General features: G+C 34.3%; 1 protein-coding gene across 3 annotated transcripts in view; it reads right to left on the bottom strand.

Annotated features, from left to right (window-relative positions):
* Positions 1-25,708, bottom strand: part of LOC126848592 (protein vein) — a 321,069-nt gene that overhangs the window by 19,330 nt on the left and 276,031 nt on the right. For 2 of the 3 annotated variants that reach the window (XM_050589593.1, XM_050589602.1), the window contains exon 5: positions 16,524-16,582. In XM_050589593.1, the coding sequence (XP_050445550.1) occupies positions 16,524-16,582 (59 nt within the window). Of the gene's footprint in view, positions 1-13,888; positions 16,583-25,708 lie in introns of those variants that run through there. The other variant, XM_050589585.1, reaches the window with a different exon arrangement.

Here is a 25,708-nt window from a genome sequence, read left to right on the forward strand (position 1 = left end):
ATACAATAGCTGTTACTTAACTTATAATTTTTAATTTATTCAACTATATAATTTATGCGCATAGAAAATAACATATACGCGTGTGGAAGGTAGATTTTCCGCGCGCTCATAAAAGTAGAAATGTGTGAGAATGTCATTGCACACATAATCGTGGACGATGTTAAACTATCCGCGGCATTTACGAGCAGCCTCGCCTATCTCGATTGGTTAGGTGACGTAATGTAAAATGAACCGAGATTTACATCGTGCATTCGGGACGTTTTACGCGTTTATACAGGGTCGATTGCCCGATCATGGCCGGCGCTTCGCACTTCGTATCGGAGTGAATTTGCTCTGCGTCGTCGGCTTTGTGTCATTTAATTCTCGTGTAGCGTGATTATTCGCCGGACCGACACTTCGCGTACATTCCTCGTAATATGTTTGCCCTAGCACACGGATTTTCGCGAGAGATCGTCTCTCTCGTGATGAGTGATGAGTGATAAAGCCGAATTATATTATCATAAAAATTTGTCATCTCACACGAAATTTAAAATCTTTTTTTTTTAAATCATATGATAGTTTGGAGTTCATTGAAATATAAAAAATATATAAAAATGTTTCTGTATATATATTCTTGATTTTAAAAATCTTCAATTTAAAAAATAAATTGTATTTCCATTAAAAATTGAATCAGATTATTTCAAATTTCTTTAACAAGTCTACTAGTTAAAACAACGTTTTCAGTTTCTATAATGCATTATTGATTTAATATCAAAAAAGTTAAATTAGTATGTATTATATTAGTATGTTGTCATAATATAATTATTATTAGTTTTGATTTATTTATTAATGCGCACGAAGATATAAGAGTGTTTTTTTTTCTATCATTAGATAATATTTATAAATTATAATTGTATTGTAAAATAATTTTATATTTACTAGGGCATCAAAGTTTATTGGACTACATTAGCGATATTCGCCAATAATAGTCCTCCTGTTCATTTTCTGATTATTTCTTGGTCAGATGGGAATGCGCGTGTCTCTGTTATTAGTTAATTTCATAAATAATGGTAACATTGACTATAATAGTTTCGCAAACTGGAACGCCACGATTTATTGGATCATATGCACTAGCAATATTTGCTAATTAGTAAATATTCCGCGTTATTCGCGAATATATCTCGCTTAAAGATGTAAATGGGACTTCTATATGTCATTAATCCATATACAGTTATATAAATAATGGCAATATTGACCATAATAATATCTCATGAGCGTAACAATTTCATCGGATTGTATGCGCTAATGATAATCTTTTTATAAATGCGAATTCGTGTTTCTAGCTAGTCGCTACTTAATACAATTACATGGGATAATGGTAACGCTGACCGGAATAATCTCACGAATCGCTCGACGAACACTTGAGCGCCACTGCGTAATCGCGCTGTAACGCTCTCTTGCACCGGCTGATTCTCGTCGCATCGGGTCGGGTCGGACGGATGACAAAATGCAAAACGGATGAAGATTTGCATCCGAACTGGCTTTGCTTTACGCACTGCCGGGTCTGCGTCCGTTGGAGGCGTGGATGGATCGACGGCGGGGGCGATGCGAGAACGGCGAATACTCTCTGGTTCGATTATGCGAGCGTCCGTATCGTTACGGATGATGTGCGGCACGGCATAATTTCACGGCCCGCACGTTAATGCTCGAAGTTGTTGCACGAAGGCAAGTGTTCCGATCACTTTGTCGGAAGAGAATGGCACGATATATTGTTGTATTGTACCAAAATTCTTCTCCACACTGGTTTTTTGTTCGAGAAATGTAACAGCAATGAAGACATATTAAAAATGACATAAGTTGACTGATAAACAGTCAACGAAAGTAGAAACTTTTTTGCGTTATTTAGTTGCTGCAAACAATGTTTTTTTTAAATTAATAAATTCAAAATTGCTTAATAAAACTACTTATATTAGCAGTATATACGGTTCTTAATTTTACATTTTGTTGAAGAGAGCGTGAGGTTTATATATTATTATTATAATTTATATATTATTTATATATTATTATTATAATTTATAGTTTAGAGGATGCGTGTCTTAGATGAGATATCAGTTAAGATATCAGTTGGAAGAAACTATAACGTTTACATAAACGTTCCTTTTATGCAAATCTTCGGTATTATTCCGTCCGCGCGATACAAGTCGGGACATCTCCTGGGATAACTTCCGGCAACTTCGAGCATTACGCGATATCCGTCCGTTGTTTTATCGAAAGTTTGTCGCGTCAGCGATCCGTGAGGGGAAGTTACAATCGGTTCAAAAGAAGGAAACATATCCCATTGCGTCTTTCCTTCCCAAAAGTCAAACAACACTCGAATCGCGGTGCGATCGAGAACAAAACTTTTCGACGATAAATCGATATTCGTTCCTTGAAATGCGGCGGGCAGTATTCATCCGCGATGTTCTCCGTGTTCGCTATTAGACACTTTGATTTCTCCTCGCGAAAAGTTTTTCGTGCTTTTGAAAACCGACGGAATTTGCAAACGGCTCGGGAGAAGGATGACTCTCTCTCTCTCTCTCTCTATCCTCTTCTCTCGTCTGTTTTTCTTTCTCCTTACTCCAACTTTTCGCTGTTTGCGCCGCGTAAAGGACGGTTCGTTTCCGGCGGTTATTTACTTTTAATAATAGCAGGAGAAATCGAATACCTCCCGATTTTGAATATCCTACGTGCTCTTCCCTCATCGCCAAGATAAGATCGTCTATGTATGAAATTGAATTTCCAATTCAATTCTCTCTATGGCACGCGATATCGCGCGCGGTGTATTTTTTTTTCTGCGAGACGTACTGCATATTCTTTATGTATAGATTTTTTTACGGAGGACATTTTCTTTAAAAAGTGGATCTTTTATTAACAGAAATGTTATCGAGATACCAATAATCAATAATTTTTTAATTTACATCATCTTGTTTAACTATTGATAGACTGATCTGATTGTCAAAGCGACGAGATGAACTTGCTTGTTCAGTGAGGTTCATTAGTTTGCCGCAAGAAACTCCTTTATGTATTCACGATGAAGCTTTGCCAAATTGTTTCGGCGTATCGAGTGATCTTTTCGCTATTAATGTACAGCACCATGTGCGACAGAATAGAATAAAAAAACCATTTGTTCGTTTTCTCGCGATATCCTAAAAAGCAGACACACATCGCTTCTCGCATTTCTTTGGGAGCGATTGTTTCGCCATCAACAAGATTTTTTTAAGAAGGCAAACTAATGTAAATATATCGTGTATTTGAATTTTTAATATCGCAGAAAAAGTTTCAGATACAATATTTTTTTATCCCGCTTATCTTCAGTCTAAAAAAAATTACACTTGTATGATTTTTCCTGGAATTGCTTGCGTTATATATTGCATAAAATTTTATAACAGAACAATATTATTAAAATAATAAGGACAATGAAAAATGAGATTATGAAACCGTCAAGCGATTTGAATAATAATCTCTCCATGATAAAGTTAATCAATTTTTTAGCGATTTAATGATTAAATAAAAATATATCATTTTTTTAATGCATTATATTATATTTTTCAATATTTACACTATTTGTTCTATAATGTAAATACTCTCTTTTTTTTTCATGGAAAAATATCTTGTTATTTATTTATTGTGTGTGTCGATGTCAACTGCCTCACTTGACCTAACTAGTTTTGCACGATTCTTCATACTTTTCTCATTATCTCCCAAGATCGCGATATTATCTTGATAAAAACGTGCTTTATGGATATAATTATTTTCGTCTTTTTTAATTTTTAATAGTCATTTTGCATTTGCGCGAGTGAAATTACAGATAGAAACTCCGATCTGATGCATGGATAGCGTACATTATCACGTGTGGCGTGTAATGCTTTCATTAGACGAGTTATTATCTGCACCGGATATATTGCGAAACACACGTTTGAATAGTCTTTGTCATGTAGTTTTCATTGTGGAGGTTTTCATCGATTTAAAACGTTCTGATGAACCCAAATAGTAAAGGTTCGAGTTGACATATGAAAGATGTGTAGAATATATGTGTTGCAATTTATTTGATTAAAAATCACTTGAATGTGAGAACTTCAGTGCGACGAAAATAATTTGCAATTTTTCATGCAATTACGCGCTCGTGTGACGCAAAATTTATAAAATACCGGCATGAATAAACAACGATCTTCTCGTTAATATTAGGTCAGGAATGTTTTTTTATAAAATACGAGAGAGAGAGAGAGAGAGAGAGAGAGAGAGAGAGAGAGAGAGAGAGAGAGAGAGAGAGAGAGATGTAAACGCGGTGAAACGAAGCTCGCGTAATGTTTTAATCCGATCATCGTTCGCGCTTTAGCATAGCGATGTGATTATTAAATTTATATGTATCATACGCATATAGAGCTTACACAAAGTTTTTTTCCGCGCTAGGTTTTAAAGTTGCAAAAAAAATTTATATTTTTTTTAAATTGGAGAAAATGTATCTCTCCAATTAGCTCTCAGAATTAATCGTTAAGTTAAAAAAATTCATTCAAATGACATTTAGAATTCCTCTCTTGTATCACTTAGTTTCTGTTTAAATCTCACAAATTCCACTATCCCCCGGGATTGCTGAATGTCGGAATATTATAATATCTCTCAGAGTCTCTCTGGTTGCCGGAAATCAAAAAGTTCAGTGATTCTAAAATTAAACGAAGTATGACGAGAAAGGAAATACGCTATTAGGGAGATGAGAAAGTTTAAAAGCCTACACTAGTCAGTTTTTCAGACGTCCTCGCTTTATCTATCCTTCTTGGTGAACGTGTCAGTTCGACGTGTCAGTCGAGCTTTGACAGATCATCCAACGACTTGTTATTCAAAACCTACATCGAGTACTTAATTTGGCAGCGAATACGACAGAAAATCATACAATGAGACCGACGGGCTATAGAGATGACAGGCTATTGTGCAATTAACGCGATGGGTCTTAATGAGTATGAGACGTCGTTGATGTGTTGCCGTGCACAAATACAAATTCGTTTTCGTCTAGAATCATCTCAATATTCGACGCTAATTAAGGCGTTAATGAAGATCGTCGGAGCGGGCGAAATCGGTCTCACGAAATCCGAGGCACGCACTTCCTTCTTTCACCCTCTTCCTGTGCAAAAGTGCCACCCTCGTCTTCTACCCTTCATCGGCCGTTTCTTGAGTAGACTCGAGAAAGATGGATGATTGTAGAATGAGTCTCAAGCCTACACGCGATGAGGAACACGTACATTGTATATACTGGGTGTTCGCGAAAAAGAAAGATTCAATTCCCGAGAGATTTAATAAACTTTATATTTTTATAAAATTTGATTTTATTTTTTATTAAAAATATTTAGTAAAAATTTAATTCGAATGTTAATTTGCAGATTGTTTAACATTAAAAATTAAGATTCTAATTATCTTAACTTTAGAAATCAAGCAAAATAAGAAAGTCTGCTTTTCTATTCGATTTGAAGAAAATTTAAGAGCCTGATGAACAGAATCTAATTTATAGAATGTTTTTTTTTCTTTTTCGATTACAATAAAATATTAAATGCTTTCTCTAGTTTTGAAAAATAATAAAAATAGTTATAAAAATAATTAGATCTTTATTTCAGAAATAGAATTCTCATTTTTATCTAGTTTGTATTTTTTTGAGACCTTATATATAAAGATATACTCTCGATGTTGCGTGTTACTACTTATGGTTAGCTCGTTAAATAAATCAGAGTACAATACACAAATAAAGATCTTTGTTTTAAGACGAGGATATTTTTTGAGGAAGCGTCGTGGTATCCTTAACACGTAATTGATTGTTTCTACGAAGAGGGTGGAAAATGTCAAAAGGAATCTTGAAGTAAAGATCTGCTTATGATTGCGCGCGCGGAATGCAAAGGATTCATTCTATTATATACAAAAGTATTGAAGAAAATTCATTTCGAGATATTCCATTAACCTAGTAATTTAGATATAATGCACATCCATATTTTGGAAATAAATTAAGAGAACGAAGAATGTATATTATATTTAATACTACCAATTTGCTATGTCGTCAATTCGACACGGCTACGTTGCTTAATTATAAAGCAGTATATGAAAATTAAGCACAACTTTTGTCTGTTTCGTAATTTTCTGCTGTTAATACTTGCATTATTACGATGCGACAGTATATACGCCATTTGTGTTTCCTTTAAATTAAATTCTCTACGCTCTCCGCTTGCGTTCTCTCGTATATTTGTTAAGCAGTTGCTTAGCGCGATCTAATTGCTTAAAACGTAATGAATAATAAATTATACGCCAAAGGGGCGAATAAAATGAAGTTCTTAGTAAAGTTTGCGCGAGTTATTTGAATATTTATGCTTACGTATTATAATATGATTTTCAGAGTTGAAATTTCTCATTCCTATATAAAATTCGAAAATTCATGTACAAGAAGACATTCAATTTCAAACTTGACTTGAATTAAAAGAATACTAAGTATTATATCACAAATGATAATGTTCGTAAAAGTTTCTTTTCTCAATATCATATCTATTGTTTTGTAATTCATTTATAATAAATATTAATTTAATATTTAAGATATATATGTGTTTTGTTTACTATCTCGTCGACATTTTCATCAAACGTATTTATATCATGATATCGATAGTCTTTTTACAATCTTCTCGATTGCACATTGCTTTCTTTAAGAAAATATAATTTTTAAAGGAATAAAATGCTTAATCTTTTTATACCAAAAAGTCTCAATTATTATACGCATATATTATACATTGACATATTTTTTGTTTACATTAACTCCGAAAACGAGTAAATACACTCGTGTTTCCATATATATCCGGTGTTTTTTTTGTTTCCTTTAATGGGCGATTCGCTGACCAACGGATACCGTTAAATTTCGATTACAGACAAAGGGGGCGGTGTAAGGGGGATGCAGCTAACATGTATGTTCGTGTACGTATCACGACGAACGACAGAACCAACGAGAACTAGCAATCAATTCACTTTTGCCGAATTAGCCAAACAATAAAACTCCCTCGGTTCTTCCCCGCGGTTCGCCACCCTTTCCCCTTCGCTCACCCTTCCCCCCCTCCTGGCTTTTCATCCCCATGTCGCGTCGCAGGTACACGTAGCAAGGTAGCGAAGGGCGCGGGGATGGGCTGGAACATTGAAAATTCTCTGTGATTCGATGAAATTGATTAGTCCAACGCGACGTTCTCGCGTATTTATGCAGGCCGTCTAGTCGTTTCCGCTCGTGATTTTCAGTTTGCATACGAGCCGGGCTAATGCGCGTACAAACGCGAGCCAGATTATTCGCTCGTGACGATTAACAATACCGGATGGGTTGGTCCTTCGGGGCCGACGAGCCCGAAGAGTCGCTTACGCCGCCCGGCATTCATCGTTCCCTCTGATCCCAGATTGATGGAATGTCATTGATGGAATGTTGTACGACGCGACTCGGATATCGATCGCGTGTGCGAAATGCGTAAAATTTCGTACTCTATACTACGGATTAACGTCACTTCTAATCTGTAAGATGGAGTATCAGACAATTTTCGACGTTTAATAAATCATGTTTTTCAATCGTTTAATTTTATCATTTGATTTAAAATTCTGTTTTATCTCTGCGATATAATTTTATTACTTTTTATAATGATAAAAAGTCATTACTTTTCCAATCATTTCATATCATTTCATATTGCTTATAGATGCTATAATTAATCTTAATTAAAAAAATTTCTTGGTAGAATCCTTAATATTAATTTAAAAATAGTTGTCAATATTCGCAATGTTTTCATTGTTTTAATAAACATATCGTTTTAGAATAGAACATAAATGAAAAACTCCTATTTGAAAAAGACTTGTTAAAGCTTCTCTCAAGAAGTAAACGATTGATTTCCTAGATTGCTGGTCTCATTGAACGATAATGTAGTTATGGATTTTTAATCAAATATCAAATTGTTGTTTTTGGCTGTTTTGTCGATTCGCTTTTGCGTAATGCCGCTGATACTGATAATAGTTGCATTATTATATCTGTCACATACACATATACAAAAAAGAAACAAACTTGTCAGATTACGTGTTCGCGGAAATCGACATTCCCATGTGATCGAATTCCCATTGGTGTGCATTGTTTTTCGCTTGCGACAGCGTATCGGTTGATCGAAAATCAACCGTGCGTCGGACGCCGATGATTTTGTCATATTAAATGTTTACGCGCACTTATTATCGCCGCAAGCAAATCATAAATATTGCCGTTAAAGCCAACTGTTTGAAATCTGTAATCGCTGTTGGTCAACTGGATGAATACTTTCGATAAATTGCTGCTATAATGCTCGTCGTTATTGTCGCCTCAATCGATGCGCGCGGAGCGGCCATTCCGAATTAGTAACAAACGAACAATTAGCAGCCTCAAATATTGTAATTCCTCTATGTGTTGCGTTTTATCCGCAGTTATCTGTGTTGACGTTTCAGTTGTATGTTAATTAAATGTATAATCAGGATGAGAGACTTTGTTTTAAATATAGATCATTCTTTAATAATAGTCATTCTTTATCATCGACCAACTTTTGATTAGTTTCCAAAACTCAATTATTAATTATCGAGTATATATAAAACAAAAAATTTGTAAGAATAATTATAAAAATAGCAAATATTTAAAAGAAAAAAGTTTTTACTTTATAATTTTATAATTACTTTATAATTTTATAAATACTTTATGATTTTGTAAAATTATATAAATGTAAAATTATATAAATACGTACGCTACTATATTTTCGCATCAAATCTTCAATTGTTGTTTGATAATCGATATCATCTTTCAGATTTCGAGAACGAAACTCTTTTCATGAATTTTGCACAATCAACATGTGGAGCACGCGAAATCGAAACCGAAAGGAATCGCAGAGAGAATAATATTAGCTAGTAAAATTTTCAAAGTTTCATATGTTAAGTACTCGCAAATTTTGAGATTTCCAATTGTCTTCGAGCTTACGAGCGATACTGGAGAACATTGGATTGGCAAGAAGGCGCGCAGGTGGAATATCTAAAATTCGATTTAAAGAGAAAGACACCTTTCACACGGCAGTATCGGAAAAGAGAGAAAAACCTCCTCCATTCATGTTTCCAAAAAGACAAACTTAGTTTTCCTGTCGTAGCCAGATTTTCGTAATCTTCTAATCGTTGACCGCCAATCGGCATTTCGGCTAATTCATTCCAATTAGTTATTTGTGCGTTATTCTTTTTCACTTTGTTTATTATCTCTTTTCTTTGCTGCAATTCGATGTGCACAATTTGAGAATAATTAATTAACTGTGGCAGTAATATTAATTAAATATAATATTAATTTAATTTAATTTTAATTAAATTGAATTTTATAAACGTCGATTCAGATTTCTATGTTATAAAATATGAAAATATAAAAATAATTTTATAAAATATAATTTTATAAAATATAATTTTATAAAATATGATCGTTATATGGTAAAATTTTTATCAATGATATGTCATAGAATATTATTAATAATTAAAATAGTTGTATATTATTATCAATTATGCTAATTTATTTGCTATATATATATATATATATATAGTAAAATATTTTAAAAACATTAAAATTCAATATTTTCTGTTTTCATTGACAATTTTTTAATTTTTTTATGAATGCCAATGTAGTCTTTATGAAACTTTTAAGTTTTAACAAATCATAGATTTTTATTGCATGGAGATGAATTTCACATTCATCTCCATGCAATAAAAATCTATGATTTGTTAAAACTTAAAAGTTTCATAAAGACTACATTGGCATTCATAAAAAAATTAAAAAAATTGTCAATGAGAACAGAAAATATTCTATATAATTTGATGATAGGTAGTTTTCACAACTACCTATCATCAAAATGCTTTGTTTTCAATTAAATGAAATGGCGAGAATTTATGGATTTCTCAATTTTATATGAAAATTTTGTTTATCATCGATTAAATACAATCGTGCTTTTTTCTCTACTATTATTTCGGACATTATTCGATGGCACAATAAATCACATTTCTCGATAATTATCGAGACAATTAATTATTATCCGCTTTAACCGTGCTTTTCTGTGAAATCGGTTATTATTGATATTTTAAGTACTCATTAAAACGCGTGTAATCTCTTGCAATTTAAAGGCTGTTGATTGAAAATTCGATAATTTTTGATGCTCATTAATAATCATCCCTACTTGACTTTTATTGCTGCTATTTGCGTTATGCCGATCATCGCAGCATCTCCTTCTCATAGCCAATCGTGTATGTATGTCTTTGGAATTCAAATTAGTTTTATAAAATTCATTGTTGCGACTAAGAAGGATTCTTTTCGCGATCGTACAGAAAACTATTTTTCTTGCCACGTTAGACAGCTTTAATATGGTGCCACGTGTCGTATCGTTCGTGATATTCATACTTTTTATTTCTTCCCGCGGCGGACGTTATTGTGTATATTTCATAAAATTGGTGGCGCACAAAAGATACCATCGTCTCGAGGGTGTCCAAAGATACATAATAAAAATACGTTAGCCGGACGTATGAAGAGCGAAGAATGAGGAAGCAGACGATTCGTCCGCCACATAAAACTAACACTGTATACGATCCTCGACGAAAGGGCTTTTCTTCGAATATTCCTAAGATTTCCCTTTTGGCTGACATCGTCAAGTCATCGTTCTTAATTTTTTATCAATATCTTCGATTCATCACTAGTATCCCATTAGTGATGTTGCGATATTATCATTCCGATTTTCTATCTTTACGGTAGCATTGTAAACTCATCTATTCCAAACATTTTTGTCTGTTTATATTTAGCTTATTGTTAGTTTTTTTATATTCAAATTTTTCTAATTATTTCATATTTTAATATAACATTCATATATTTTAATTATAAATTTATATTTAAACTTTTATAATTTATCTTTGTTATTTTATTAATTTTTTCTTCCGCATATTTTGCATTATTATTTAAAACTTTTAAAAAACTTTTTTAAAATATTACTGTTATATGATTTATGTTTTTATTAATTTACCTATATATGTATTTTTAATGTTTCTAAAGAATTTTGTTTTAGAATATATTTTTACATATGCGTCATTTTTACATCACGCTATTAAATATTGATTTAAATATCTGATGAAAAAAAAATTGATTTTAATATTAAAGAGAAACTCTAAACTTTTTATTATATTTTTCTGAAAGATATACATATTATGTCGTAATTTTTTTCTGTTTCATTGAAATCTTGTTTTATGCTAATTATCTTGTTCTGTCATATTTCAATAATTGTTTTTCATTTACGTTAATGCGTTAATTTATCGCGAGAGACATTTCTCGCCTAGTTTATCTGTCGAATTGAGAATTTAACGATTGGCCCACTAAAGGATGTTCGATAATGTAATATGTCCGAGAACTTTCCGCTGTCTCATGGCTGTTCGATAATCAAACCTATTCGAACCAAATGCGCGTAAGCAAAGTTTAGGGTAGGGCAAGTCCGCATTTTCGATAAGTTTCTATCGATAACACATCCTCGATCCTTCTCAGTCCTCCCGTCCCTTCCTTACAGGAGAAAGTTGCTTCCAGAGCACGAAGTTCGATTAAGAGAAGCGTTTACGAGGATCGTTGTAGGCAGTTCGAACTTTATGGACTATACACAGAGAGAGAGAGAGAAAGAGAGAGAAAGAGGGAGGAAAGGAGGAAGGGAGGAAGAGAGAGAGGAAAGAGAGAGAGAGAGAGAGAAAAAAGAGAGAGCTTTTTATAACAGAATGTGAGCCCACGAAATACACGCTAGGATCGAGAGTGAATATTCGTGTATTCGCGTCCAGTTATTTCCCATCCGACCTAATCCTCGCTGTCTTTTCCTGCATTTTTCCTTTTCTTTCGATTGCTTTCTTTTAATGAAATGATATGAAACGAAAATCATTTAATTAACTGACGGAATTGATATATCATATCGAATATTTTACTTTTATCAAAACGTGCAATTAATTAATTATATATAGGATATCTTAGAAAATTAAAATTGTTTATAAGGAGTATAATATTTTTAATTTAGAAAAGTATATTAAGAAGAATCTTCAAATGGTAAATAATTGGAATATGAAATATTTTAAAATCTATATTTTTCGATCTAAAATTGATGAAAAAATCAATTCACTAATATTTTTTACTTTTGCTATAACTGTTGTAGCTAAATATTACATTAAAATAATTTGCCAATTTTTTTCTTTTCTTTCTGCTTTCATAATATACTTTTTTCTTTAATATCTTTAAGCATATACCTTCATTATGCAGGGGTGTATAGTTTTATTTTCCATATTTTTGCTTTATGAATTGAGCTTCCGTTTTACTTTATCGTCAACTGAACATGAATAAATGCACATGCCATTTTTCCCCTCGTATTTCTGCCTCCATCAATTTTCACCCTCCTATGGTTATCCTTTGACGATTTGGAAATTTATGTCGTCCCCTTCCGTTTGCGTTATTTACAAGTCGTTTCCTAGTTTTCCGCAAGAAAATGCTTGGAGAGCTATTTCCTTGGAAAAGGAATGACTCCTAAAACGACTTGTCGGCAATGAGATGCTGAAGGAACTAAAGAATCGTTTCTCAAGAATGAAAATTTTTCTCGTGTTTTCTTGAAAAATTCAATCTTATTTTTTGTTTGCCCAAAAATATTTTTCTTTGCGGGAATCTCATGCGACTTTATAAAGGATGCGATTAATATGAAATAAACATTTTCTAAAAGCAGCGATAAATATTTACTTCACACGATTATTCCTACGAAAGATGAAAAGTACGTTTTTTCGCTTATTACTTTCAATCAAATGTTCTCATCTCTATTTTCCCCTATGGTTTTTTGCCTCATTCTCATTTATGCAATTTCCACTCGAATACAACCTTTAGTGTTTGTAATATGCCTGTAATTAATTCTCGCTATGCGTTCCGACTGTGACGAGATTTACAGACGTCAAAGAGAAAATTCGTTATGTAATTAATACGATACCGTATAAGCGCAGTTTTAACGTCGCGAAACGAGCTGGTTAGAGAAAATCGACATTCGAGTTATATAGCGTTCTAAATTTCCACGTTAACGTTGATGAATCGTTTGGATCAAGAGAAATTGAAATAATATAAAAATTAATATTTAAACAATAATATGTAAATTAAATTGTAATAAAGCAAACTAAAAAAGCACCTACCTGTTTGAAGAAAGCAACAGAAGAGCGACAAAGCTTTCGCCACTAATATGTGAAAAGATGAAGAAAAGATATTTATTTAATCAAAAATTTTGAAAAAGAAAAATGACAAATGACTATACGAAACATTGTATAGTTCTACATGTATTTGTATCTTTTCCTCTTCTTATTCTTTATTTACAGACACTTCTTTCTTTGCCGTTATATTTTTATATCAAAAATGTGGTATAATAAACTATGAAATATACCATATTTTAGTATAAAAATGTATTGGATATATATATATATATATATATATATATATATATATATATATATGAAATACGAAAAGAAAAAGATCTATGATTGAAAGTATATTCTTTAATTCTTGTATGGAAGCAAATAAGCAATGCGTATTTTTCTTCCTTAACATTCAACCTTTCCAAGATTGTACTCTGTTTTTGTGTCTATGGATGTATTAGAGGCGAAAGATTTCAAGCATTCTTCTTCTGTATATTCCAGTTGTCATATGTGAAGTAGCGCAAACGAAAGAGCGTGTTGGTGCAGAAAGGTCAACAAAAGATTAAGAACACAGGCGGTTGCCGAAGTGGAGATGACGTTTAATCATAAATCAATAAAATTAATGAATTAAATAAATAAATTAAAAATGTTTATACACATATTTATATATATATATATATATATATATATATATATAATATATAATATAATATATATAAAACATAAATAGGGTCCCGAGAGAGACTGCTAGAGCATATAGAGAGCGCATTCCTCGCTCCCTTCCGGTATGCCCATCGTTTTTGCTCGCGTGCGGAAATCGTCATCATCGAGGTTTTTGATGAATGAGATCATTATTCGTCTCTAGATTCAATTCTTTTCGAAGATTGGTCCGACTCGTCTCCATAATATCCACCTTTCCATGATATTATTAATGTTGCCCTTCTTTTTCATTTCATGAATTTTTAATTAGAACGGAAATAAATGGATACTTCATAAATGCTTCTCCACATGTCGCGCATTTTAAGGACGGAGAATATTTTTGAGGTCGGATTATTATTCTTCTCAAAAACCTCTCAATCGACTCCGCGTTTCCCGTCTCATTGAGATGAGGATTCACTATCGCTCTCGTGGTTTACTCTCTTCATTATTTTTTCGCTCCTTCTTTCTCTTTCTCTCTTTTATCTATCCTATATCTCTGTTTTTTAGCTAATCTAATGCGTTAAACTATCATATTTTACATTAAATTGTTTTTGCCCCATGGTCTCTTCCCGTGACTCGCTCGCTGACTGGCCATTTTCCTTCTCCTCCTTTCGCGCCATTTCTTTATATATACGCAATGATTTGTGATTCAAAAAACTTTAGAAATGTTGCTGCAACGGCATTACTGCTGCTGGAGATTATCAGTTTCTGATAAAAAAATTGATTTCTCTATTTGAAACGTTGCCATAATGGTTATATCATCTCTCACATCTGGCATATTTTATATTATTATTCATGATTAGAGCCACCGATTATCTCACATCAATAATTTATACGATCATAAAAAATAATTTTTTAATGATTTACTATATTAAAATTTTAGATTTTAGAATGTCATCAAGACTTCATTAATTAGTGTGTTCTTTGAATAATTATTCTTTTAGAGGCTTTTATGCATTCTTCCAACAGAAATATACCGAAATTGTTTCCGTCTTAGTTCTTCTCATAAAAGTGGAAAGCGTAAAGTGGATTTCCATTAAACGCTCGCATTATTTTTCTTTACATTCCGGCTTTTCAACAACAACGAACATGCCGCGGCTGCTAAGTTTCCTAGCCCTACATTCCATGATTTCAATAAAACCGAGCCATGAAACAATGAACTTCTTAAAAAAGAAAAAATCAAAGAGAAAGATAGATTATGTAATAGACCGTAAGTTTTATTCACAGAAACTATTTTCGGCTTAGAAATTGCTTTAGCAAAATACAAGGAAACAAAAGATATTAATATTTCATTTTTTGTTTTCGGTTTTATTTTCACACTCTAATTAAATCGGAAGAAAATTGTCTCTGTATAAATCAAAATAAAATTTTGTGAATTAAGACTATGTTTCTACGCGAAGACAAGAACTCTCTATAAAAGCTCATTTTCTCTTTAATCTTTTCTCCCGTTTATTTTCCGTTATTCCAAGGCGCAATCTTATTAAACTATCGCCGTTCGATATTTGTTCAACATATGTTGATCATCGTGAACATTAAAAGAAAAGTCGAGAGAAGGAGAAGTAAGGACTCTTTGCGCGTCATCCTGATCATCTTCACATGACAATACGCCGTCATAATCAATGCGCTCGCCGTCCTTGATCGAGACCCTGGGCTCTTTGGTATTGTTCTCCTGTTCGCGGAGACTCCGGAGAAGTGTGTGACACACACAAGTGCGCGCTTCTCCGGCACGCTTCCACGTCGTCGTTCTCGAGGTCAAGCATTTGCCGTTCGAATTCGCGATAGTCGCTCGAGAGCTCTTCCCCGATGATACGACGCCGAAAAGAGCATCGGGAGAGTCGAGAGATCCATGTGTTCTTTTCCCTTCTTTTTCCGCCTTTTTTTTATACTGTCCCCTTTCACAAGCTCATTTTCATATTCATGATCTTTCGCCTATTCTTTCTATTATTTCTATTCTCCCTTTCTCCCGCCGGAGAACTTTACGCGGAAGCGCGAGCACGTCGCGTAGTGACATTTTCTAGAAGAAAAGTACTGAATAATGCTCGAAGGAAAAAAGAAGAAAAACAAAAAAATGGCAGAAAAACAAAAAGGATCGAAGAAATATACAAGAAAAAGAAGAAGAAAAAGGATAAGATAAAGAGTAGAAGAAAAATAACAAATAAAAGAAGAAAAAAATACAAGTTATAGTCGATAGAAATTAAAGAAGGTACGAATGCCCGGTCCGAACTGTTTTGGAACTTGTCCCTGTATAAGGTGTACACAGGATCAGTCCTAATGCCCGAGATCGACGGAACCGAAATTCATCTTTTCTAACTCTCTCCCTCTTTTCTTGACTTCTCGCCTAATCGTCTCTATCATCGTCTCTTTTATCTCTTTGTGCCTCTTTCTATTTCCATCTAATTCTCTCCATTCGCATGATTTTCCCTCCCCTCTTTGGTCGCGCGTTGGCCCTCTCACGACTCTATCTCGTGGGTTCCAAGTACACCGTAAGGCTAAAAAAAGGGTCTACTCATGTGTTTAAAGGGCCCCGCGCGATTATCGCTAGCAGTAGTACGAGGTAGAGAGTCCCAGCTTGCAGGAAAAGGGCACCCTACGCGGGTTATACACACTTCCGGTGCTGATGACGTCCTTCGTCTCGCACCGTAGACCCGTGAAACCCTCCGCGCATCTGTAACAAAAAATTCAAATCGATTAGCGAAATTTGATTTCTATGAAATGTAATCGGATTTTACTAAATCATGCTCGAATTTTATTAATATTTTAATATTTTAATTATTATTTATTTAATTATAAATTAAAATAATCATCTGTGGACATCTTTCATCTGATTTTCTTAACTTTAATGTTTTTCTCTTATTTTAATCTTTATTCACATTATATTCTTTTATTATATCAATCTTAAATTATCTTTTCACGTAGAATTAACGGAGAAATATAAATAATTACACACACACACACACACACACATACACACAAAGATATAAATATAAATCGATTTTCCAAATATGAATCCGCAAACTAATCATATTCTTAGTTAGATTTAGTTTAAATTTAGCGACAAAATTAAAATATATATTTAATAATATCTCTTAATTACTCTTATTTTTATTTAATTTTTATTATCTACGTTAATCCTTAGAATGGGACACCGTCCTGACCAGACTGTGCGTTGTCGTCGCGATGAAATTTATTAGCCTGTCTCGGGATTTTTCTCGGATGTGTGTGAGCGAGACGAACAGTTTCTTAATTTAACTAAATGTATGCGTCGCATCAGAATCCGCGCGACGGTGTCTTTCGCACGAGACGGACTGCAAAAGAGGCGCGAGGGACGCGGTCGAAGGCGACGGAATAACCGGGGATTTCGAGAAGAGACAGGTCCCGATGCGTCGTTTCTTTGGAAAAATAATGTTATGTCGTCGTCGTGGTTATTTATAGATCATGGTTAACTAACCACACGACGAGAGACGAGTTCGAAGCTACCGCGGAATTAAGAGCCCGGCGCACGCTCGGTGCGTTCGGATAAATAAATTATAGCACGTTTCTGTATCGCGTTTCCTCTATACTGTTCCTTTTCAAGCGTCTTCTTTCCATTTTTCCTTTGACGCGCGCGTCTTTTCCTCGTTCTTTTTTTTTTAAATCGTGAGCAGCTGTCTCGCGTCGTCTCACATCAATTTTTTTTTTTTCGATTTCCCAGAAAAGTGTGGGCCAACTTTTACAAGAGTTAATCTAATTTAAAGTCATACGTTTGCGCGTGATTGGACGCATAAATATCCGGTAATAATCGCGCTCGCATCTTTTTTTGGCGGAACGTGGTTGCGCCCGGAGAACGCGTATCCCGGGACACGCGTCCCTCTTAATCCGGCACTGCAGTGGAAGCCCGGAGGGAAGTCTACCTCTGCCTTCTAGTCTGGAAGCCCGACGGCGTGCGATAAAGCGTATTTTTGTCACGACAAATTTGGAGCGTCTGAGACTTGGCGCGACGTTTTTATTTCTCGAAATCACACGCATAGGTAAAACGAGAGCGGAAAAGGGAGAGGAGGGCGAGAGGGAGGAAGAACAACGGAGGGAGGGACGTAGAAAGAGGGAGAGAAAAAGTGATACACCGTTCTAGAAGCGTCTCCGATGGAAAGAGGGAAAATGCTCTTCGAAAGGCAGAAAGAGAGAGCGAATTACGTTCCTCGAGACCTCGTGTCTCTTTCACGCCACGAACGAACGCCGCGTTTAGATTGTATTAAAAGAGTGACAGGGGACATATGCTAAGGGGTTAACTACGCGCGATAAGTATGCGTAAAGGCGGGACGACGAAAGCCGCACGTCCGACGACGATATTTATCCGCAGCAACCGGATAGTTGATCGAATTAGACTTTGTCGCGAGTTTTTCGCAGACGCGAAACAGCAACAATTTTAACGCGTTGCTCACGATTCGAGAGTTTTTTGAGGTGCGATGTCTTTGCGGCGATTTACGAGGGCCTACGTTAAATATACCATCTCCTCCCCTCCCTCATGAATTCACTGCCAAACGAACTGAAACAGTAGCGCAGATAGCACAATTTACTGTACCATTCACTTAAACCCATTAACGTGTCCCGCTAACTTTGCCGCCAGCCGTCCCCTCTTTCTCTCTTCTCCCGCCCCATTCGAGTAATTGGCTTTCTATTGAGATTTATCGTAATCATGCGTGCACCCGCTACAGCTCGGGCAACTCTTTTGCACGCCGTCGTAAAACAAACCCGACTCACGAGTTTGTGAAACGAGAAATATTCATCTATTTGCGAGAATTAGTTAGATAGGACGACATATACACGAAGTTGGAACCGGAATTAGCTCGTGTTACTAAAAATTCAAACAGCACACGATATCGTGGAAAAGAATTGAGAAAACGTATATGACAAATATTAATATTTCATAACACATTGTACTCTTTAAATTGTATCTTTTATTTAAATTACCCGCGAATAAACATATTTTTCTAAATGATTTTCCAAGCTCCGCGCAATTTTGATGAAAATTGAGAAAGTTCATGAAAAAATTCTAATGTTTATCACACAAATGGACGTCTTCAGATGTGTTAATCAAAAAAATTATTCTCTGTAATACTTTTATGAATCGCAGGCGGAAATAAAATATTCTCATCGAGAATAATTGTGGACGGTCGTTAAAAATCAATTTTTCCCATTGACAGATTTTATGGAGCTGCGTGCTGATATGATCTGACGATTGTAAAAAAAATCGTAAATTAGCGTAGCTCGTTAATTCGGGATTGCGTTGCCAGGATCACGCGACATTCGTCGGTTTTCTCGCGTGATTACTCTCTGAATATCGATCGCTATTTCACTTTCCGGGGAATTTCACGAGTTTTTTTTTAATAAGATTATTTTGCTGCTTATTTCCCAAAATTTTTTTTTATAAATCATTGGAATTTTGGCGCGAGAAGAACTTACGAAAGATAGTATTATGCGAAAGCTGTTGTCTTTAATCGATAATCTAGAAAACTTTTCACAATAGAAACAAAATATATTTCTCAAATATATTGTTTTTTCCAAGTAAAGAGAGAATATGTATGAGAGTTTATCAGTGTGATAATAATAAATATAAGGTTAAATGTATAGTTAGTACATGAATTTATTCAAGTAAATATTTCAGGATAATATAAACATACGAGATGTAATCGGATAAAAATAAAAATAATAGTCGGGGAAGAAGTCGTGAGATCGAATATTATCACGATCTTTATTAAGGAAATCTCCAAATCGATATTCCCTGATTGAATGAATAATCGCTAATAATTGCGATTGAATATTCTTGGCTGAATATTCTTATCATGCAATCTGACATTTAATGGAGCGCTTTTAGAAGTATCTATAATTAAGACGATCTGTGTTGCATAAACCAATAAATAATTCAATTGTAAAAAAAAGAAATTATTAAAATATATAAGATTCTTCAGGAATGTGTCACATAATTTAAAATATACTTTTAATATTGAAATAAATAATTGATGTTTTTTTCTTCATGCGAATGAAAACTTCTATTAAGTTTTTTCACACATTGAATTAGTTGTCAGATGTATTATTGCCATTATGCATGTTTTTTTTTCACAGTTTAAAATTTAAAAAATTTTCAATATTAAATAATTTTGTCTTGTATGAATTTCATATCAATTTTTATTTAACGTGAAATTGTAAAAGATCATTATTGATCTCTCAACTGTTTGATTCTTAACATGTCACACAATTAATGCTTATGTCTATCAAACTCCAAATAAAATCTCGTATAATATTTGGTTAAAATTTATTAAAGAAATATAATTTCGTTGTATATTTCTCCAGTTGAAAATTAATCCGCTGAAATTTTTCAAATTACATAACAGCCCGTAACTACTAATTGTCAGACTTGAAATATTTATTTTTCTCCGCAGAAAATGTCATAATTAAATGACATTTTGTATGTATAATTAATCTGAGAGAAGTACTGGTCAAGATGGAAACTTCAAAGTTACATTTATTAAAATCGTACGCTAACCACTTTGTTTCAACAACAACGTACGAGATAAAACGCGCGGTGCTAGAAGTAGTCAAGTTAATTTTACAGAAAACGATGCTTTAATCACATTTAAGCCTCGCAATAGCGCGGTCGCCGAGACGAGAGTCGACGAAATGCGCGTACTTTGCAGTAATAACTCAAAACGTTTTTCCACATGGCGGTATATACGGATTAAAAATAAACAAACTGAACAAAAAACTAATTAAAACACGGAAAATTTGCAAGAAGGACGCAAAGAAGATATTACGGCGGATGCCTGTCTTTTCGCGCCAGTCTGAACACGGTTGCTTTCCTTTTTCTAGCTATTAATTAAAAGAAGCGCAGCAATCCCACCATAGAAAGGCGAGTCACTTTTTGCGAGGCAGGCATTTAAACGCGTCCTTAAGCAAGCGACTTTCCTTTAATAATATTTTTTACAACGGCAGATTCCCATAATTGCAGTCGCAATAATGTTACGTAAAATATTCTTCTAAATGTGTGTCAAACGAGATATACGACATATCTTTTATGCGACAGATTTTTTCAGATAAATTTAATTGTTCAATTTTTTATAACACATCTAACACATAAAATTTAATTGCAAAGTTTAATTAATAATCAATAGAGTGTAGAAATGATAACCCTATCTATTCAATTTTGTCTCTATCTGTTCAATTTGTCATCTAGTCAATTTTGGGTACAGAAGAATCGGCATTGAATTTGTGAAAGAATCTATAATTAAAAGATAATACGGTTGTGAAAAATTGATAAAAAATTCTAGAAATTTATTGATATTTTATTATTATAGATTTTTCATATACCATATATATACAATGTATTATTATAATTATATACATACTAGTAATTACCTATTATATTCGTAACTACCTATTTAGTTCAACAGTTAATTATCTAGATATAGCAATTGAAACACAACGCATTTGGCTATATATGTTTGGGCTGTGTTGTTGGCAATTTTGCTTATCGCGAAAATAAAAAGTTTTCTTCGTACATGGTGCTCGACCACGAAGTCGACGTCGCAGGTGGGAAAAAGAAGAGGGTGTTTATACATCATGAAATTAATTCTTAACCGAGGAATTGAGGAGAGCGGATGGGCCCAAGAAAAATTTTTTGTATGGTTCAATAAAATTTTTATCATTTAGCGGACAACACTTAAAAACTATAGCAATGTTTACGGCCAAAAATTTTCGCATTTATTCATATTCATATCGAAAAATTAAATTTTTCTAATGTTTGAATATATACATATATGGAAAATTTATATATATATATATATATATATATATATATATATATATATATATCATTAAATAAATTTAATAATTTAATTAGATATAATTTTATCCGCTAAATATGTATACTAATAAATATTTGTGAGTACAATAATTAAACACACCATGTATCTGAGCATACGTACGGTGCATATAAATATATTGTACACATGTACAGTAGAGAAAGTTTTATATTAGAATCATAATATGTGATGTTTATTCGCTTTTAAATAGTAATCTTTTTCTCTTTTTTTTTCGTAATATTTAAGCGTATTAAGTTGTTTCAATGGTCTCAACAATGAAGAGAGAAAAATTTTCTTTTTCATATTTTTCGAGATATTCGAATGTGTGAGTCACATACGTTCACGCTCGCGTGTACTTGAATGCGCATACCATTATATATATATATATATATATATATATATATATATATATACATACATACAATTCTGGTTATAATGTACCGTACTTTACGTCGAAACAACGCGCGAGTCACACTTTTCCACCCCCGCCAGAGCACTTATTCTCGCGGGGTAAACTGGGTTACTTAGTTGCTCACATAGCAGCTGCATTCACACCTTTCGCGCATACTAACGTGGTTGGAAGTAGAGCTACTGGAGAGATCCTGCGTAGCATCTGCATCTTCTCTTCTTTCATTCTCGCTCGGTTTTGCAGTCACCCCTTGCTCTACCATTTCCTATTTATTTTTCCATCCTTTTTTTTCCGCGTTTACCTCGACTTGGTGTCATTTCAAAAGTGCGAATAAATAGAAAAAACTTATTTTTAAAATTTCAAGCAAATTTAAAATATCTTATTTTTCTACCGAGATATTTAATGATAAAGCCGAAGTTTTTTTATCGAGCAAAAGGATAGATTTGAGATATTTTTATTAAGCGTATCTATAATAGATCAAGATTTAGTGATAGCGTTTGATGGAATTGTCATTGAAGAGATATCGAGTTCAAAATAATGGTCGCAAATCTTTCGTGTTCTTTTTTTTTTTAATATCCCAGATATTTATCCGAAGTTCATTGAAGATAGCGGGAAATGGAAGTGGAATGCGAAGTTCGATGTCACCAAAGGGTGCCAGCTGGCGGGACAGGTTACCGTCTAGTCTAGGAAATTGGGACGCGGTATTCGCTCTCGATCATTTTCCAACACTGTGCGCCGACCTTCTCTCAATGAAAGCGGGTGTGGGAAGAGACACAAGGTATTTCTCTGGTGCAGTCCCGCTCGAGAAGTTCGAGCGGTCTTACCCAAGTCCGATGGAACTTGAATTAGCTCGACTCTAGCCGAACGATGACCGCGAAACTTGCGCTGATGATTACGCGACAGAAGGTTATTCGAAATTTAATCCTACTCGTCGCTTCTATCAAACCGTGTAAGCAAGCGATAAAGAATTCAGTGACATTTTGTTGGATCTTCAATTAAAACAATGAAAATGAATAACGATATTGCTGTAAATAAATTGAAAAAAAGCTTAAAACTATTTCGTCATAAATGTTCATTTTTTTACATATATATATATAATATATATTATATGTACATAAGTATTAAAGTTATTGATCTCTTATTTAAAAAAACAAAATACAATAATGCTAATGTTTCGATTTTTAGATAATTTGATTTCGGAAATAAATTTATTCGCGTTTTTATTTAACAAATTTTTTGCAAAGTTACAAAATTGTGCAAATTTTAAAGCGAAGAAGTAATGCATTTGCATTTCTTTTTTATTCCGAAAAGTTCCGTAAGCTGCATAGATTTTATGCGACACGCGCGACGAGTTCGTAAAGAAAGTTTGCATTCCGCGTGTCATTCATGTTGAAGCTATTGATCCTCCCGTAATCAATTAGACAATCCAATTAATTAAATGCTCGCCGCCTGTGAGATCCTTAAAGCGAGATTTACGTATGAGGACTGCTTTCAAAATCGACACTTGTACGGAACCCTTATATGTATGTATCGTAGTGCTATTCGCGTAGCGCCATAGATATATATCACGGCGTCGAAAAACTTTCCCGTACTTCCGTGCATTTTCAATAAGAATCCTCGGCGGAGGAATTCCGTAAGTGTTCGAAAATAAAAGCGCACGAAGCGGAAATAACAGCGCGGAAGGGTGGAGCGTACAAAGGTAAAGGGGGTGAAAATTTTACGGTGTCTGACCTGCGATCCTTGCGAGAGCGTGTCCTTAGTGGAAGCAGGCAACGCCTTCGCCTCGAGGAAACTACGCGATCTTTCTCTAATTAATTAGAGACGCGTTTAATTAAGTCAAATGGCCGGATTTTGCCGGTCGGACGGCGTAATGAAACTACGAGCACGGCACGATGAACATTTAATGACATATACAATGTTACTTTGATCATTTATGTTTATATGCATTGAAAATGTTAAAACAAGAACGCGCGAGACAATATGTCATAAAGAAATCATTATTGATTGTTTGATAAAATTTTAAAATAGCAAACATATTTTGCGATAATTTTTTTCCATAGTTTTTTTATTAGTATTTTATTTTAATTTTTACGATATATTTTGTTCCTAACATTAATATTAATATATCTTATTATTATGCGAGATTCAAACTATCTGACGTGATCAATTAAAATCTGTATTCGAATTGGAATCTTAGTTAAATCGGGAAAGCCATTAATTAGTCTTGCCTTGCGCGAAATTCTCAATTTGACGCGACGAGTCGGTGGCAAAAAATGCGGCATTCATCGCTCGGTACATTGAGAAGCACTCCGATTCGATTGGGCTAACGCGCCGGATAATTTAAGCAACTTTCCATTCGAGCCTTGCCGAGATGAGCGCGATATACTTTGGTGAAGTTTCTTATAGGCAACTCGTCCTCCGGCTCGTCGCTTCAACGCTTCAAACTTCTTCTTCTTCTTCTTCTTCAAGATGTTCTTATGAAATCACGAAATAAGTTCTAGTTTAACGATTAGTTCGCAAAGATTCGCCACGTGTGCTTTTTCTATTGCCATTGAATATTGTAATGCATCGAGATCGAATCCGGATTCACCTTATATCTTTTATTATTATGTACGTTGAATATTTTTCAATCTAATTATGAATGTTGCTCGAGCGACGATAATATTCTGGGATCTCCACTCAATTCGTGTGGAGAGATCTTGTCACTTTGATGACGATATTTCAGGACAATATAATTTTACAATGGAATTATAAAACGCGATACTAATTTTAATTTTATAATAAAATATTCTTCAAGACTCTTGATATTAATTTAAGATAATTTCTCTCCTCTTTTTTCTCGAAATTAAATATTAGATATTTTACGTCTATTTTTAAATATTTTAGATATTTGAGAATTTGAAATAAAAGCAAAAAAATCGTTTCATATTTTAATCGCATATTAATTTTAAAAATAGAAATTTAAAATTTGCGAAGACCAGCCATGAGATCAGATGAGCTGAAGGTTGAAATTCAAAGAGCGCATCGTGACGTGGAATGCGACGTGACTGGAGATTTCGCTCTTGCCACGAAGGCGGGGTATTTTCAATCTTCCGAAGTTGTTTACACGACTGACAGGGTAGCTTCCGTGCTGAATGGGGTAAAGATGGTAAAGACGGATTTTTGCCGCGATTACCATTTATTGGCACATCTTGAAAGCTCGTTGCAGCGACGGGATCGCGGTGCTTGCATCGGACAGCTCTATTTCCTTAAGCGACGGCTGGGGGTAGTTAGAGGATGGAAATGTCAGGTATAGCGCGGGCTGGCTGAATCCAGGCTCGGCGGATGGTTCTAGGCGAGAGACCCAGGCCAACTTCCGCCTCCACGTGTGTGTTGGCCACATATGTCACTGAAACTAACTTTTGCGAGCTCTCGCCCTCCACACGTCTCACTCCTGTTTTCCTCTTTTGGTCCCCTTTGCCCATTCTACCCCTTGAGACTGCCCACCGATCACGAGACGAGCTCTCGAATCGCCATACGAAACTTTGGTCCTTGTAGTAAAGCTTTT

The sequence above is a fragment of the Cataglyphis hispanica genome, chromosome 1 (genome assembly GCF_021464435.1).
Source record: "Cataglyphis hispanica isolate Lineage 1 chromosome 1, ULB_Chis1_1.0, whole genome shotgun sequence".
Taxonomy (NCBI): Eukaryota; Metazoa; Arthropoda; class Insecta; order Hymenoptera; family Formicidae; genus Cataglyphis; species Cataglyphis hispanica.